The following is an 18,671-nucleotide window of genomic DNA, read 5'->3' as shown; positions in this document are numbered from 1 at the left end:
ACTAGTAGGATTAGTAATACCACCTTTTCCATCAAACATGCCCACTAATCATTCCACGGTTCATCATAGTATTTTCAAGGGAATAGGATAGGACCCTGATGTGCACATTACTAGGTCTAACTCAGTGGCCATAGCCAATGACCAGGGTAAAGAAGCCAAAAAGCTCTAGATCTTTCTAGCTACCTTCGATGGCCTTGCAAGATTGGTATGCGCATCTTGGGCTAGATCACTTCGCAACTTGGTATGCACAACTTGCGCCAGGTCACTTTGCAACTTGGGATGCTTTAAGGATGGCTTTTCTAGAAGCCTTCATACCACTTGGTTATGTTGATATAGTTAAAAAAGAACTAATTTGTCATATATAGGGTGAAGAGGCTTATAGCCATAAGCGCATGCTACACACTAAGGTTCCCCAAGTTTCTCTATTTCCAAACCTAGTGATGTCCATTGCACTAGGGTTGGACTACACTGATGCACACATTTTGTCATGCTAAGGAATGATTTGCAGGTTTGATGTGGTGGTGATAATAACTAAATCCAAGTGTGGTGCAATGCAACATTAGTGAGCCAATGCTATGGTGTCCCGATGATTGATCTACTGGTGGAAACAGAGTCCAAGGACATAACATGCTCTGTGTGAGAGGTGAGAGCATCAATGATGGATGCTAGAACGGAATCATCTGAGGAACTAGCTACACTAAGTCATATATCACCACATCATGTTATTAGAGATGTAAGAGCCTCACACTGAGGACTTACCTACTGTAAATCTACATGATCACATAGGTGTAGATGATTTGCTGATCATTCTTATCTTTAACACAATTGCATAATTCCTTAAGGATCAAATGTTGTGGCCATTCGAAGAGTGTGCCAAACTTTGTCTAAGGACTGGTAAAAAATGATGATGTGGCACTATGTGAGGATGTGGCATGGTGCATTCAACTACTACTTACAAAAGTGTGCATGCGTGGAAAAATTTGCTTACATGGCATTAATGATGTGGCTTATTGATTGGCATGATGACATAGTATAATGATGTGGCTTGATGATGCGACATAATGACGTGATGTCAACTGTGATGTGACATGATGACATGGCTTGATTACATGGATATTAACATGGCTTGTGATGGTGTGGCTAGTCGAAATGCCTTTCTTTCTTTTGCTACATGCTTAGCAATGCCATGAGGCTTCATCCCAATCTCACGAGCTGGAAACCCACCAGAGGGCCTCATTGGGAGAATTTTCATATTTCTACAGACTTGTAGAAACCCTTTTGGAGAAGACTCGGGAAATCCCTTAAGAATAGAAGAATCACTCTTTTCTTTTGGCTTTCTATCCATGGAGGGATTGTAGTGAACTTGTCTAGGTCTAGGTTTGGGTCAGCCCCTACTTGCCCTCACTGCTTTTTTGTAGAGGACTCTATTTAGCATTGTTTATGGAGTGTTTATGGGATTGTAGATAGGCAAAATTTATCAGGAAGGCGATTGCTAGTCTTTCGAGTACTTTTATTGTATCCCCTTTCTTCATGTGGCTTGGCTTTCTCTTTTAGGGACTTAAGAATTCTATGGGAGACATGACTCTTCTTGGTCTCTTTGGGTTTGATGATGTTTAATTGAGTCATGCTCTTTGGATGATGTTCTCCATTCTCCATACAGACCTCTTCATATGGGATCTTTTGGGACATTTGGGTTTCCTAATGGGAATAACCAAGATTCAATTAAAGTTATACCAGCCAAAGACGCACCATTCTTTACATACATATTTGCAATGCTATCCATTTTCTCAAGCATTTAGATCTCCTTCAATGAAGTTATCAAGTGATATGCAATCTATCTCCATCACACAACCATTTGAAATGGCAGCTTATAATATCATGGGACCATTCGAGACCTTACACATTATTTGACAAGATGGCCTATAGCCAAGCCAATGAAAATAGCGACATCCGCAAAAGTACTTAAAATCTTCATTGATGTCCCAAGTTATCTCTTCAAGGTATTTCAAATCACAAAGTGCTCATGATCATTGTAGGCTTAACATAAACACCAATCTACAACTGCTCATCATCAGGATTGTACCAAGCTGACCCAATGCTGAATTGGACCATTGAAACAACAATCTACAAGTGCTCATTATTAGGAATTTACCAAGTTGGTCGAAAGGCCGAATTGGCATATAAGGCTGAAAGATGGGCCATGCAACATCTGCAAGTTCACCAGTGGGACCTCCAAGAGGGTCAAGGATGGTGAGTGTGGAGTGCCATGTTTCATGTCATGCTCTCACATCTCGGAGAAGGGATGAGTGGCTAAAGCGGGCTAGGAAGGGACGGTGATTGCAAGGTGGGTGTATTGTAGTATATACGAGGCAGTATATAAGGCTGGAGGGGAGCCAAGTCAGCGGCCACGTGGCATGCTTTCAAATGCAAAAGGATAAGGCCAATGAAAAATGCAGAAACGGGAGGCTACCAATTTTCAGAAATTATCATGAAAATACGAAAAGGAAAACCGAAACTTCAGCTTGCCATCAAGTCTACCAGCAGCTTGGCTATGGAAGCTTGAGCTCTTCGGTTTCTCATCTCTCTCTCTTCCCCTCCTCTTTGTGGTCGATCACCAATCTCCTTGCAATCCAACCTTCCACTCTAATCCTTCTTCTTTCAGCATGGCCTCCGTCGCTTCCTATCCCCCCTCTGTCTCGGCCCCATTGCAGAAAACTTACCAGAGCTCGCTCTTTGGGAGCTCGCAGCGATTTCCTTCCTCCCCTTCCTCAACTGCTCCGTCCTTGTAAGGCCCGGATTGCTTTTCGTGTGTTTTGCGATCAATCACAACCCCTTCAACCTCTGGGTCGTCCTGTGGGCTGTCTTTTGATGCGAAGCTTACGTTCTTCGGGGCAGTTTGATGCCAGGATAGTATAATTCAAAATAACTAAAATCCAAAAGTCAATGGACTTCCGCTGACGCATAACTTAGTGCAGGAGTACGAGTTTCGATAGGCTCAGGGTTTATAGGTTAAAATAAAGGCCCGAGTCATTGAATTGAAAAGGTGGTCTTTGCTTTGGGTTATACGTGTTGTATGTCCTTTTGATGCATGAAAACGTCTGTGAAATGCAGCAAGGCTATTGTCCCCGTTGTCAGAGCATCAGCTCGTGTTGACAAGTACTCAAAAACAGACATCATAGTCTCTCCCTCCATTCTTTCTGCAAATTTTGCCAGGCTGGGAGAACAGGTATATTGTTGTGAAGTTGTTTTGTTTCTCTTCTCTCTTGTACTAATTGCTCTCTCCTACTCTGGTGCGAAATAAAATGATGGATTTTTGGGGTTGCTTCAGGTCAAGGCTGTGGAAGAAGCTGGCTGTGATTGGATTCATGTTGATGTGATGGACGGTCGCTTTGTACCAAACATCACCATCGGACCATTAGTTGTGGATGCTTTGAGGCCCGTGACTGACTTGCCTCTTGATGTGCATTTGGTGAGGTTATATGTTTTTCATTTTGCTTTTGACTTGCTGTTTTTCAAGGATGTCTAAGTTCTGAAAATTTACCAAGATGCGTCTGTATCTCCAAAGTTTCTGTAACAAAAAAAAAATACATATTCCTATTCGTAAAACTGGACCTAAATCTTGAGTACTTGGCCAGGGCAGCTATCTCCTTATCACCATTAAAGAATTGAGAACCTGGGTCTCGTTATCACAAACATTGATGAACTGAGTGCAGCTCAAGAGAACGTCCATTCCTGTTCCCACCCTCCTCCCCATTGCTTTCTTGCGATTGGTATCTAGAATACCTATTGACGGTTGTTCCCTGCCAATAGTTTTGGATGTGGTAGTCATAGCCCTTGTTCTTGACTGGTTTCCTTTCTGTCCCCTTTTTTAGGCTGAAGTTTTACTATGGATTGTTTCTTCCTACTTCAAAATGCTGCGGATAACTTTGTCCTTTTCAGGCAAATGCTCAAGGATGGCACACTGTTCATCCTAACAAGAGACCATTAAAAGAGAAACACGTGTGGCCTAAGAGTTGTTTTTCAAAGAGAGAAATAATGTCTAAGACAACCTTGAAGGGACTCTAGCTTAGGGGAACCAGCATGATGGGCTCCTAAAAAGAAGTCCCATTACATTTGTTGGAACTCCATGGTCCACCCCTCTGGACTCCTGGTTAGTTCTTGGTTGCATGACATGTAAGACCCCCATATGGAGCATTTAGGATAGATCAGGATGTTTGTTGGCCATCTATGCCTGTGCCAGCCATTGCCCATTCAATGGGGCCGGTTTGAGGCACAAATTACTTCAGGCTGCACTCCCCTGTGTATCAGCAGGATGGTCTGCTGGTAGTCGGTCACGTGGGAGGTTGGCCATCTAGAGGGCTAAATGAAGGGAGGGGTTGCACCCGAGTATTAACTAGCCTGTTCCATCTCCTCTCCAATACTTGGAAGGAGCTTTCAGAAGGCTGCCGACCTTCAGCAGGAGAGCGTGGCCTTGGAGAGTATCATTGTAGTCTTCTTCAGCCTGATTTGAGGCAGCATTTTATATGAGATCTCCTGTTCTCATCTTCTTCCAGTGTTGATTTTATTACTTCCTCTGTATGCATGTGTGCATGGTGAATCTCACATGGTATCAAGTGCCAAGCTTGTTCGTATGAGGGTATAAGAAACTCGCCTACGTGACTCATCCTTGACTCCAGTCTTTTCTCTCAACCCAAATCATGTTTTTGGAAGCAGCTGTTCCGAAGGGTTAGTGGGATCTAGTCAGCTACATTTAGTAGCAGCAGTACCTATCCCAAAAAGTGATGTGTAGATGAGCAACAAGGTCAATAGCAATCTCACAAATCACAGACTTTTGGACAGAAAATGGGATTTTAGAATTGCTGTTTTTGCACAGCAGTTTATTCTTAGTGTCATTCTTCTATTTCAGCAAGTAGTGAGAATCTGAAAAAGGCCTCAATCAATTACCATCCCATACCCAACTTTGGGGAAGGTAGATTTGATGGACTTCCACCAATGGGGCCTGGTATAATGATGACCCCTGCAGATTCAGTGGCACTTGAGTGTTAGAAAATAACCCAACAGAGGGTACGCACAGCGGAAGACTTATAGTAATGCCCAGGAGCTCACACAGTGTGCGTGTGGGTGTGGAATCACAAACTTCTTAACTTAATGTGCATAATATAGATGTGCAGACTCATCAATAGACAATGAACTAGCCAGATAGAGAAACCACCAAAATATATATTTCCGTCCAAAACTATGGACACAATACAAAATAGATAGATCCAGAGTCCCACCAATGGTGTGGTCCTCTGATCTAACCACAAGGTCCTTCTATCTGCCGGCTATCTCTAGACTCGAGTCCGCGTGCCCCACCTCGAGCGTCTGTAGACTTTCCGTCCAGAACGATCCTCTCCACCTTGCTGTCTGGAAACCAGCCTAGGTGGGCTGCCACTCAAGCTCAGTATGCAGCTCCTTCAGGGTCACCTTCACCTCCTGTGTATAGGCCCAAGGCTTGCCTTTGCTGCTCCTGTCTGCTGTCAGAGGGCTGCTCCGGAGAATGTGATCACAACACCTTGCTGCCCTAGAAGACAGCCAAGGTCCAGCCTCTAGGAACTGAGTCTGCAGCTCACCTTCAACTCTCCTTCACCCCCAGTGTGAGGCCCAAGGGAGTGGCTCCTGGCTGCTCCTGTCTGCTCCTGCTTTTGCTGAACTGTTGGATAATGAATGAGGGCTGGAGGCCCTCCTTTTATAGGCCCAGGGGCCTGTCATAAAAACCGACCAGCCTGCCTCATACTGGCCGACCAGTCTGCTGCTGGTCCAGCCCTTTAAGGGCTCTAAAACTGGGGCCCTTTGGCCCAAACTTCTAGGGCCTTTGGCCCTCCAATTAAGGCAAGGGCCCAGCCCTATATAAGGGCCCTAGCCAGGCCCTTTTGGGCTGCTGCTAGGCTGCCCTTAGCTGCTGCTGAAGACCCTATTGCAGGCTGTACTCCTGCCCATAGCCTCTGCCATCTGCCCCGTATCTTTCTTCAAGCAGGCGCCTTCCTGCTGCAGCATCCTTGCCTCCTGCCAGGCCTTCACCAGCCCCGTACAGCCACGTATGCATACGGTACCCTTCCGTACTGCTGCGCCGTCTGTCCGTGCTGGAAATCCCTGCGCAATCAGCTGCTGCAGGTCCCTGATGTCCACGTGTCTGCCCTGTACATCAGGAGCTCCCTCCCCCACGCTCTCCTCATTTGGGGGCTTATAGATGGGGAGGTGACCTTTCCAACATTGAGACATAGGAAGAGGAGGCACATGCATATGCAGTACTTGTTTGACGACCAAGTGTTTTACAATTTCCATGATTTAGGTGACCTCTAGTTCTCATTAAATGTGGATTGTTTTTAAAGGCCTCTATGAGATGATACAGATGCATATGAAGTACTTGTCTGGACGACCAAGTGTAACACGATTCCTATGATGTCTAGTGCTCAATAAGTGTGTCTCATTTTCAAAGGCCACTATGAGATGGTCAATTCAACAACGATCTCGACCAGCTTTATTCTCTCAAGATGACAAAAGGACAAGTGGTAGAGTAGTTCTTGACAACGATCAAAGCCTTGAGTGACTTGGCTTCTTTCGGAGAGCTCGACCACGTGTAACCTAATCACATTTGATGAGCTTGGGTGTATGCCATTTGAAGAAGATATGGGGATGAAGATATGCTCATCTGGGAGAGACTAAAATGAAATCGTTTAGTCTTCACAAGCAGCTGTAGCTTGAATAAATAGATTTTACTTTATGATTAGCCTTCTCCTTTAGCGCTAACCTTTGTCATGGCTGAGTCTGTCCTTCACCTGTGGAGTGTGCCGACAGAAACTCAGTACACAGACTTTGTATAAATGGATGCTCAAGTTTGTGTGGGTGTGTGGATTTGTATGTGTGAGAGCATATGTTTATACTTTGGTCCACACCACTGTTGGGTGTTGATGACGTCCGTGGGCATGTCATAGTAGCCAGTCCCTGCTATGTGTGATTGAGTTTATGGTTTTCAACCTTATGAGTGACTATAATTGAAATTGCACTACGTTGTCTTTTTAGAGAGTGGGTTCCTGGATTCATCTAGATATATATATATAAGGCCTTGTTGCTCAGTGAAGGACAAAGGGCAAATGGCATTTTTTGATAAAAAGGATCGTCAAAAGGAAGGATCTTCTACCATGACAAGATGGGGCATCATGCCAAGGAGTGCAGAGAGAAGCCTGACAAGAAACATGCAAGGTCAAGTCCAAAGAGACAGAGACCAGCAGCAATATCGTTGGTAGCTATTCATTACCATTGAGGAAGTACTCATTCCCGTAGAGGAGGTACTATTCAAGCGGAGATAGCATGTGGTCCTTCTGATGTGTGATGTGGGAGACAACATGCTATACAAGAGAGAGTGCTACAGCTCGTTCAAATTAGAGACATATTGAAAATATTAGTATTTCATCACAGGCAAAGGTGAGACTAAGATGTTATGTAAGGTTCTTTTTGCACGGAAACTCTGCATGAATCTTTTTCCTATTCATGCAATTTTTAGGAATGGCATGAAAATGAAGTTTGATCACCAAAGTGTTCTCATCTGGAAGCCTTGTACTTTTCAACTCCAGCTCATGGGAATGCAGAAGGGTGTGTTGGAGTATATATGTCCACCTCCCCATCTATGAGTTCCCAAATGATGAGTTCAAGAAGGTGGACCAAGATGTCTTAGATGGCATGTGGTCATTGTTGGAGCATGCCAGATGGGCTGGTGTGATGGAATACAAGACTACCACATGGATAGCACATGGGCTGCCATGTGGGGCAGCACACACACAGAAAGCAAAGGTGTACCTGGCTGGTTGGAGCTTCGACAATTGAGGTGGAGCAGCAGCAGCTCATAAAAGTCTGCAAAGACATCCCACAATGACTCATGGCAAGCTCAGGAGCTGCTTAGCAGTCGTACGGGCTTGAACAGGGCTTGGAACAGTGTCGCCTGGAGCAGGGACATGTGGCATATCTCTACTGAACCTATAGGGGATGGGATCTGAAAGGCTGAACTTGGAGCAGATAGTCTGGAGCAGGTCCAGCAAACCGATGGAGCAGCAGGAGCATTTTGGCGACTGTCAGGCATGATCGGGGCAGAGCAGACATAGCCTGGGCCAGTGGCAGACTGCCACGTGGCCAGGTGGGGCAAAAAGGCTGACAGACCCAGCCAGGTTGGAGTCTACAGTGTCGAGTCGACCTTTTATGGGGGCCCTTGGGGCCTAAAAAAGGCAGTCCTTCTGAGCTCATTTTCTATCCATTTGAATAGCAGATTTTGGGATAGCCCAACTCCTGGGTTAGCTTCTGCTCTGCTGTGTTTTCAAACAGGGTGGAGAATAGAACCTCTCGGAATTGGAGACCTGTGAATGACTAGCCTTGGCAGACAGTTTAGATGGCAAGTAGTCCCAGATAGAGGCATCATCAAACCTGTGGGCGCAATCTGTGTAGGCCCTGTCAGCCAACCACCTTGTAAGGGCCGGTAGCAGCACAAGGCTTGAGCATGGGAAGTCTCCACCACAGAACTATCAACAATCTCCTTGCATCATGCATATCCGGTGAAAAGGTCAGCCTTTACTTTGGCCTTCTCACCATACACGACCCACAATATGCACCAACCACTATCCCATGTAGGAAACCATCTGAAAACCATGAGTTGTCCACTCCTTATCCCAAACCTGCTGCATAAATAAAGCCCCAAGCTAGGTGGAGCTCGCTGTTTATGGGTGGCTCCGAGGGCAAACACAAATTACGGTGACCTCCAATTTGTGGGTAGTTGGTCAGAGCATTCTTTAACTTCCAGGTCCCAAACGCTTCAAAAGTCCTTGGAAGGCATTGAGTCGAGAAATAGGCGGAGGGGGGATGGGACTGGCAATTCCGTACACTCCTCGGGAAACGTGCTGAAACTATAGAAATCGAATGGCCAACAAGATAGAGTGCTGGGAGAGAAGGGGTAAGGAGCAAAACACAGCACTAGGGCCCATAAATAAGGGCTGGAACCCCCAAAGGTCTTTATTGCAATAGAATAATCTTTGTACAACTGGCTCTTAGAAGAGCATAGAACTAAGTACAAATCTGAATACATATGGGAGGCTTGGGGCCTTTCTTTAATAGACTTGGCCTAGCAAAAAGCCAGGGCCTGCTTTCTAAAAGCTACTTTAACATAAAAGCCAAGCTTTCAGGCTTTTCTTTTTAAATTGGAGGCTTTAGGCGCCTTTTTAGTCTTGTGGGCCCTCTTTTAAAGAAGCGCCCCCCTTGTCTTGCTTGAGAGCCTTGTGGGACCTGCTTTTTGTGCTTTTCTCCTTAACATTGGGTCCTTTTTGCACTCTCTTGGGTCCTACACATTGCACAAACAAATTCTAATACTTTAACCCATTAGAGGTTAGCTAAATGCATGCATTCCTAGTTCTTGGACTATTTGTAGTCCCTTGGGGGCATCCCCACAGTTCTCTTTTTACCAATACAAGGCAAAAGTAAAAACAATAAAATTTATTCCTGGTTAACCAACTTTACCATTCTTTGACCGAAGTCAATTCTAAGAAAGATTACTCTTTATTTTCTTAGGAGAAGTCCCAAATGGTGATAGCCGACAAGAGAGGGGAAGAAGTGTTTGATGGAGCCTCCAAGAGAGGGGAGGACCCCACCACCCCTTGGAGTGCCGAGCAAAGGATCCAAAAGTGACTAGCCGGCAAGCTACTCAAGAAACCGAAAAGGGGTAGGGGACAGATTAGAGAAAGGGGGATTGAGGAGAGGAAGGGAGAGAAAGAAAGGATAAGGGGTTAGAGAGGATGAGGCCTGAAGGGGGGGGGGAGAGAGAGAGAGAGAGAGAGAGAGAGAGAGAGAGAGTAGGCTGCAAGTAGGAGGAAGGAGGGGGGAGATTAGATAGATTAGATGTCACATCAAAAGTGTTACAAGAGTGGAGGGCTTGGACTTGTATAGTCCCTTCATTATCCCCTCTAACCCTCACTAAAGCATCTCTAAATTAACCCCCTTTTCCCCTTCATTACAATGTAGAAAAGGGTAAGGGACAGGTTGGAGAAAGGGGGATTGAGGAGAGGAAGGGAGAGAAGGAAGAAGAGGAGGTAGGGGAGAGAGAGAGAGAGAGAGAGAGAGAGAGAGAGAGAGAGAGAAGGTTGCAAGGAGGGAGTACATAGAATTAGATGTCATATCAAAATTACATTGCAATGAGGGGAGGGTACTTATTAGTACCTCCTTATCCCCCTTTCTTCCAAACACCCCCATATACTAATAATCCTAACCCCCACCAACTTAATTAAATTTTGGCTTTGGTTACATTGAGGATCTATCTATGGCTGAGTGGGTCCACTTGCCTAAGGCTCCCACACTGAGGAGTGGAGCTCTCCACCACTGAAGACTCATTGCTCTACTCCAAACACTATATGACGGTGGGGGTCTGTCTCCATGGATGTATTGGCTTGTTTACCTGCTTGTTGATGAAATGTAGCTCTCCCAGGTCATATGAAGAACATGGCGAGCCTTGACTTATGTGGGCAAGGTTGTGAAGCAAGAGGCTGAGTGGGCTCCTACTACGGCTAGGTACATCTGCTCCATGTCCCTCTATGGAGCATCCAACAAACTTTGGGCAAGCCTTGGCCAAATGACCAAGGTTCTGACATTAATGATGCTATCCTGGAAGGCCCACCACCTCTATCTCTTGAAGCCCTGGCCCTTCAAAAAGGGTCTCCAATGTAATCCATGAGGGCAATGAGGAGGGCTTCGATGCCACTAGGCTGACTTTCAGCACTCCATCATCCAAAAGGATTGAGTCTTCTATCTTGGGGGCCTCCAAGATAGCTCCAAACTTGGCATCAAGTGAAGGGGATTGAAGAAAAGGAGAGAGAAAGAAAGAAAGTGTATTAAAGTCTTCGGAAGACCAAAGGGTTTATGAGACTAAAAGAAACCTGATACAATGATCTGAGGGATGGAGCTGCTAAGCAGGTATCAACACCCATGATGAGTACAAAAAAGAAGTCTATAATCATGATCTTAATGGCATCAACACTTAAAGAGAAAAGCTGCCTAAGGGCGAGGCGTCTATCCTGAGAAGAGAGCCTCATTGTGTGTGGCTGGCATTAAACCTATGATGGAGTGTGCTAGCAGTTCGTAGCATGTGTGGCCCGTAGTGGTCTCCGAGCTATGGCTTTGTGGCAAAGAAGCGCCATTGTCACCCTTGTAGGTCATGTCTTCGGTCTATTGAGAAGGTCTCCTAATATGATCTATGCCTTAAAGCGCTGGAAAGTCTATCTAATTTGTGGCTCGGGTCTTGGCGTCCGTTGTCTCCATGAGTCCCGCTAGTCAAATGTGGAATGGAGGGGGCCTAGACATTGTACTGTAAGGGAGGTAACGTGTCTACGTGGAGTCCCAAGCTCTCAAAACATCTGCATGTGCATGTGTACCAACACTCAAGCTGCAGTAGGGATGCTCCGAACTCAGTCAGGACTACCTGATCTGGGATGCGAATCATTCGTGAAAGCATGAGGAATTGAAGCCTCTCAACTAGAGCCCACTCTATCTCTGATAGGCTTGGCCCCCAACAAGGGCTGCCATACATACCTGCTGGTCAAACCAAAGAGTCAAAAGAGAAGGGTTTTGGTCTAGGGGTCTTGGAAGTGAGAATGAAAGCACTGTCGCTCAAGTCTCTGGCTAGTGCTGAGAAAGAATGAAAGATGTATTAATGTCTTCTGGAGGCCTTGCAGGCTTGTGAGACAATACAATCACAAAAGTAACTCATACAAGCCACTGTGGGCTGAAACAAAAGGGCTCGCTAAGGCCCTTTGCAAAGTACTAAGCTCAAACAGAGACAACAAAACAAAACTAGTACTCAAAACTCAAGGTCAAAATACATAGCTTGGTGCCAAGGTGGCTCTCCTATAAGCTGCGAAAATATCTCATATCTATATATGCCGGGTCGTCTCTCTCGGCGGTGGGAGGTGTGGTCTCCTTGATCTCTGTATCCGGCGGGTCATGTTGATAGTGACTCCTCTAGTCGAGCGATCCCCCTCAAATATGCCTGAGATGAGTTGGACCTCCATTGTGCATGCCCTGGTCTGTCTCCGGGTCTGTAGCTGCGTCTCCATGCATCCCACTGACCCACTCAGCTCCTCCTCCTCAATTCATCTATGTCCAGCGGCAGAATCAAAAGTGTGAAAATCTATAACATGTCGTTGGCTCGATCTAGCTCGGTCGCACATGTTATTGTCTCCTCCTTTGATCATCCTTGCGATACTGGGAGTGATGCCACTTTTTGAAGGCATGTAGGGTTGCCTTCATCTCTTGGTCATAAATATGGTAAGTGAGATCTTTGTCATTGAACTTTCTGCTTTCAAAAGCTAACACACCATACTCTTGCCTAAAACAGCCCCCAGTCCTTTGCTTGTGACATGTGCCTCCACAGTAATTGTCATGGCATATGAACATGGGGGCATGCATGAGTCAATGCAAATTTAGATCTTCAAAACTGATATGTGCTTCTGTTGACCAAAAGAAAGCACCGTTCTTTAGGAGATCCATGAGAGGGGCTGCCTTTTTGCAAAGTGATGTATGAAACACCTATAGGAGGCAAGGCCCAAAAATCCTCTGAACTGGTATGGTTGTTGCCACTCCCTCTCACATTTTACCTTTGAAGGGTCCATGAGTCCCATTCTTGTCCACAATGTGCCCGAGGTATTCAAACTCTTCTACGATGAAATTGCACTCGTTGGCCTGAGCATAGAGCTGATGCATCCTCAAGATTTCCAGCACCTCTTTGACATGTTCATTGTGCTTGCATTTGATTTTATTATAAATGAGGATGTTAATGCAATAGTCAATTCAAAAGGCATCACTTTGGACTCATATAGGTCCCTATCTGTATAGAAGGTTGTCTTTTGCTCATCGCATCTTTCACGGTATCTTGACCTCAAATCTAGCTTAGTGAAAAACTGAGAACCCTCGAGTTCATCCACAAAGTCATCAATCTTGGGATTGGAAACCTGTTTTTTAAATAGTGGCCTTGTTGAGATTTCTGTAATCAATGCACATGCGATATGACTCATCCTTCTTTTCACTAGAAGGATGGACAAGGCAAAGTGAGTACTATGATAGATGAAGTTCTTCTGGCGCAACTCAACTTACTCTGCTCCTTCCTCTCCTTCCACCTTAGAGATGTGATACAGAGCCTTGTTGATGGGCTTGCTGCCAAGCTTCAAGACTAAAAACATGGTCAACATGTCTCTTTATATGTGACTGCAACACTTGTCAGCACTCTTTAGCACTTTATCAGCAATTGTCAGCACTTGTTAGCACTTTTTTTGCACTTGAAAACACCACCACAGTGGCAGGGAACAACATGATTCCAGTTGATCACACCAATTCGAGCTCTTCTCTGCACTTGTGAAAGTAATTGCTGCAGACCAACATGCTCTACCCAAGGGGTACTCCCTGAAGTTCGGCCATATGCAATGCTTATATGTCAAATCTCTTTCTTGACCTCGCTGGCCAGTTGGCTTGCTGAAATCAGCTGCATTTTTGGGGTTGTCATGCCCTTCGACACCTCTACTTTGCTTTTGTGTGCAAAACGAAGAGTCATGACATTCAAATTAACACTAAATTCCCGAAGAGATTTCATCCAAACACATCCCATAACAATGTGTCCAAGGCAAGGAGATCTCTTGTAAAAGGGTATCATGTGAGAGGTGGACCCATGCATCCTGGCAACATAGCCTACTTACCACGTGCTGCCCATGGGCAACCTCAACTCTCAATCCATTGTCTATTTATGTGACTAGAAGCTTAACTTTCGGCAAGGTCTTAACTGTAGGTTCTCCCGCTGTCCACCAATATATGAACTGTCCTGTCGTCGACATGACGTCTCAACTCGAGTGTCCTAGTGCTTTTAGCACCCTCTAATGCAACAACTCTACATATCTAGTTGTGTAGTACCACTTGGGTTAAAAGAAAAAGAGGGTCCCAACTCCCCTTTTTCCCCCTAGGGCCACTTTCCCCCTTTTATTATAGGCAAGAACTGGAATCTCAAGGGAGCCGGGTACTTGGGGATTTAATGGCATGGCTCTATGTGTCAGGGATGAATACACAAAATGTGGTGCTAAGTAGATTGGAGATTGCTGTAGGAGTGTATGGACCATCTCCATAGATTGTCGCATCTTAGTTGTGGTCTCTATTTATGTGAGGCTTGCTTGTAGCCATTTTGTGACTTTTGTTTGAGTGGGAGCAAGACCGCCGAGATACCCAACGATTGATTAGTCTTTAGCTTCTATATTGCTTGCTCAATCTGCTACTTATCCTTAGGGGAAATCAAAATGAGAGTAGGGGGATTTGAGGATGTTGCTATTCGAGTTCCTCTTGAGTTTGTCACTTATTCAGTTCGAGCCTTTCATGGTGTAAATGGCTAGCTCCATAGAGAAAGGAAAGGGAGGGGGAAGGAAAGCGAAAAAGGAAAGAAGAGGAAACAAGGTGCGGAAAGGTCACCTACGAACCGTGAAACACTGGATTTCTTCCCACAAGCCCAAATACAAGGAAGGACTAAAAAGAGGGATGAAGAACAAAGAGAAAGGTTGAAAGGAAGTAGAAAGGAGGTGTGGGGGCCGAAAGGGGGTTGAGGAAAGCAAGGAGGGACAATTTTCGGCAAATCAGCAGAAATTTGAAAATTCTCCCACCAATGAGGAGCTGGGGTTAATCACATTTGGCCAGTCAGTTTCGTGGATATTGGAGAATATGTATCCGAGTAGAACAATCTCCTCTAGTTCACCTACAAAAGCATGTGTCATGGTAAAGTCAGGTTTCAATGGTGCCGAAGATCATGACTTTAGCTTATCGACATTCATGTCCTTACTCTCTTAGAATGCCTTCGAATGCGAATGTAAGCCCTTCATTGTGGTTGAGATCAGCACTATGTTCTCTGTACATAGTAACTATGAGCAATTATCCTTGTTATTGGAGTCATCAAAAGTCATCCAACTGGGTAGAGGGGCCAATAATATTGCATTAAAATAATTTCAGCCGCAGGCTGCAATGTTCCAAGGTATTAGAGGTTTTTGAGATTGGAGATATGCATGTGGTAAAGAGGTCAAGAGAATGCAATATCCTAAAGCTTGCAGTTAAATAAATTTCACAAGAGTGTGAACTTGAAAGTGCCAATAATTTGTCAACATCGGGCAATGAAAAACAATAATAGAAGACCACTAATAAGGCATTTTCCAGCGAATCAGAGGTAGCCACCTCTTATATATGCAAGAAAGATTGCTGGTGCATGGTGCATGAGCGCAATATAAAAGGGGAAGAGGGAGGGGGGGGGACATCTGTTTTCATTCTGGCACCCATTTGCTTATTGCCCCTCTACCCTAGTAGTCAGTGTCTTGTGCCGATTGCAGTAACTGCCTTCTCAATCATGACCTAGCACTGCAAACCATGCCTGCATTGCAAGAGTGTGAACTTGAAAGTGCCAATAATTTGTCAACATCGGGCAGCGAAAAACAATACTAGAAGACCACTAATAGGGCATTTTCCAGCGAATCAGAGGTAGCCACCTCTTATATATGCAAGCAAGATTGCTGGTGCATTAAGGGGAAGAGGGAGGGGCGGGACATCTGTTTTCATTCAGGCACCCATCTGCTTATTGCCCCTCTACCCTAGTAGTCAGTGTCTTGTGCCGATTGCAGTAACTGCCTTCTCAAGCACGCCCTATGCACTGCAAACCATGCCTGCGATCCTCTCATCTAAGGCCATGGTCACGTATATGCCTAAGTCCTCAGTATCCATACCTCGAAGTCATGAGACGAGTGCTGATCTGTTCATCTTTGTCATAATGTAGTAGTGAGCACACCATTGTAGTAGGATAGTTGCTTATATCCATGAGGTCTCCTGTTTTTTGGATTGGGTTTATATTGGAAGGCTGTGCAACAACAATATGCTTTTTAATGTTGATGCCTGGCCTCGTTTATGATGACCTGTAATGCAAAAATGTGGTTCAAGGTAAAGCGAACTCGTCTGAAACCTGCCCATCGTTTGCATACCCCTTGCCTGGCATACTAGGACATGGGATAGTATTTGCAAAGGGCTTCATTGAAAATCCTAGCAAGGAAGAGCTGGGAATCCATAGTTCTCTTTGTCTGTTGTGAACTGCCATAACTTGTGCTCTCGTGTTTAATCAAGAGACTGCTTTCCCAACTCATGACACTTGTGAGGATCCACATGGCAAAATTTGATAGACAAACCGGCTGAGCAAGGTTTCCTTTTTGGCAGCCACAAGCAAAGCTAATATGATTAGTGTCCCCAGCAGAAGCTTTAGGTTGCATCTGATCTTGATCTGTATTCAGTATGACTATCTTAATATAAGTGAGAACCACTTCCAGACCCTAAAAGCTCCCAGTCTTTTCGAAATTTGTTATTTTTCACTTCTATTATGTCTTCCTTTTGGTTTTCAAAATTTTTTGTTACCTCTTTTTTCTTCTCTTTCGATTTCTCTTTTATTAACTGTCTAGATTTTTGGAACTTTAGAACAACAAAAAATCTAAATTTGTAGGATTGGATATATTCTAGTCTTACAAAGGTATATAGATGTCACTAACATGCACAAGGTGAATGCCAAGTTTTTGAAGCAGAGTGTAAACAGCGAGACTCACTTACAAACCCCCGGCGTTTAAAAATCTTTGTTTCTTGATTCTTTTGTATAGTATGCCACTAACATTCTCAATGCAAATGCCAAGTTTTGGAAGCAGGTTGTAACCTTTTTTCATTTAATTACTTTGGCACAGGATTTTAGTTTTGTGTGTGTCTTGAGATGCTGCTTATCATTAGCTCTGTGCAGATGATTGTTGAACCAGAGCAACGAGTACCAGACTTTGTCAAGGCTGGTGCTGATATAGTTAGTGTGCACTGTGAGCAATCATCCACCATTCACCTTCACAGGACCGTGAACCAGGTAGACCTTTGTTTCCTTCAAATGCCCTTTCTTGTGGTTAAGGCGTGGTTGAAATGGCTCACCTATGTGGCTAATGTGTCTTGCAGATCAAGAGTTTGGGTGCTAAGGCTGGGGTTGTACTGAATCCTGGAACGCCTTTAACTGCCATTGAATATATCATAGATGGTAAGAAGCAGCATAGCAATGCCATAGAAAGAAAAAGAACATGTGTTCAAAGCCACTTTTGCTCACATACTAGTTAGAAAATAGCCTTGACATGGTTTATGGGCATTACAGTGGTCGATTTGATTCTCATCATGTCGGTTAACCCTGGATTTGGAGGGCAGAGCTTTATTGAGAGCCAAGTAAAGAAAATTTCAGACTTGAGACGGATATGTGCAGAAAGAGTACGTTCTGGATCTACATAGCAAGGGTTGTCAGTATGAGATATTGTTAAGTATATCAATTTTGCTGCTATTTTAACTTACGCATTGAGAAAAAATTAGAACAGGATTCATGGCTGGTTTGTTTTCTAGGGAGTAAACCCATGGATCGAGGTGGATGGTGGCGTAACACCATCCAATGCATATAAGGTATTTACAGAGTCTCCCCATTAATATACATCTATGCTCAAAGTGGAGTTTTGGAGCTAAAGCCTGGATGTGACTAATGTTCAGTTTCCTGCATTGACCTCAAGCGGTTTTGGATCTAGTGGCTGGAAGGTAACTAATGTTTGTTTTTCTGCATCAGGTCATTGAAGCTGGAGCTAATGCCTTAGTTGCTGGATCAGCAGTGTTTGGTGCTAAAGATTATGCTGCAGGTGAACATCTCTACTGTTTCTACTGCAATCCAATTATTTGACATTGATTTTTATAGTCTGAATGCTGTTAAGGCCACTGTTCATGTGTGTCAATATTCTATAGCTAGTGCTTGGACCAAATTAGGTAGTGGGGAGGCCCACAAGCTGAATGGATAATGGTTAATGAATAATGTTTGTTGCATCACAGCCATCAAGGGCATTAAGACAAGCAAGAAGCCAGTTGCAGTGCCAGCCTGAGCCTGTTCTATGGATTGATGGTTTGGCATCTTTATAACTTCATGCAATAGGTCAAAGGAAGGGAAGCCCTATTGTCCTGAATTGTCAAAGAGTGAGAGTCACAAGGCATATCTTTGAGAATGTACAATAGTCAAATAGCTCTTACAATCCTTTGTTCCAACTATAAAATGGTGATTCATTCAAATCTTTTGTATGTAAGTGGGAAAATAATTCTCCCAAAATAAGATTTGGCAATGCTAAAAGGTCAGCATGCATGGCTTTTCAAACATTGATGATGTTTTTTGTCCACTCCTATCCTTCCCCCTTGTCTGTGTGCCTATGCAGTAGTGCGCATGTGTTGTTTAATGTGTATGCATTATCATGATATTCCTTAAGGATGTTCGAGTAAGATCTGTCCATTTTGCTGAAGCAACTATTTCTTTTCACTCACTTCCTTTCTCTCTTTCTCCCTCCCTTGAGTGTCAATAATGCAACAGTAACATTCTGCTGTTCAGCATCAGCAAACTTTGCCAAAGAACAATTGGGTTAGGGTTCCTTTACAATCAAGGCCTAGACATTGTTCTGTGATTGACTTTACAGCTTCGAGGTTAAAAAATTTGGCGAACATCATTCGGACAAATGAAAAATAATGTTCAGAATTGATGTTCAAATCAAACAAGGTTGCTCAGTCAC

General features: G+C 44.3%; 1 protein-coding gene across 1 annotated transcript; it reads left to right on the top strand.

The window, feature by feature from the left end:
* Positions 1-2,486: 2,486 nt before the first annotated feature.
* RPE (D-ribulose-5-phosphate-3-epimerase) lies at positions 2,487-18,287 on the top strand. The gene is made up of 9 exons (XM_087389397.1): positions 2,487-2,785; positions 3,112-3,226; positions 3,329-3,469; positions 16,850-16,963; positions 17,050-17,128; positions 17,240-17,349; positions 17,479-17,535; positions 17,693-17,762; positions 17,950-18,287. Exons 1-9 carry the CDS (start codon positions 2,664-2,666, stop codon positions 17,997-17,999), a joined length of 858 nt encoding a protein of 285 aa, XP_087245523.1. The 5' UTR covers positions 2,487-2,663; the 3' UTR covers positions 18,000-18,287.
* Positions 18,288-18,671: the final 384 nt, after the last annotated feature.

This window comes from Dipteris shenzhenensis, chromosome 18 (assembly GCF_047967505.1).
Source record: "Dipteris shenzhenensis isolate YYH24624 ecotype China chromosome 18, Dip_SZ_1.0, whole genome shotgun sequence".
NCBI classification, from domain to species: domain Eukaryota; kingdom Viridiplantae; phylum Streptophyta; class Polypodiopsida; order Gleicheniales; family Dipteridaceae; genus Dipteris; species Dipteris shenzhenensis.
Note: the sequence above shows the minus strand (reverse complement) of the source record. Positions and strands in the feature narration are given on the sequence as shown.

Excerpts from the sequence above, each read along its gene's own strand:
- RPE (XM_087389397.1), top strand. The coding sequence starts at position 2,664 with ATGGCCTCCGTCGCTTCCTATCCCCCCTCTGTCTCGGCCCCATTGCAG. Across the intron at positions 2,786-3,111 it reads TCCTCAACTGCTCCGTCCTT|CAAGGCTATTGTCCCCGTTG; the intron begins GTAAGGCCCGGA and ends TGTGAAATGCAG. Across the intron at positions 17,350-17,478 it reads GACGGATATGTGCAGAAAGA|GGAGTAAACCCATGGATCGA; the intron begins GTACGTTCTGGA and ends TTTGTTTTCTAG.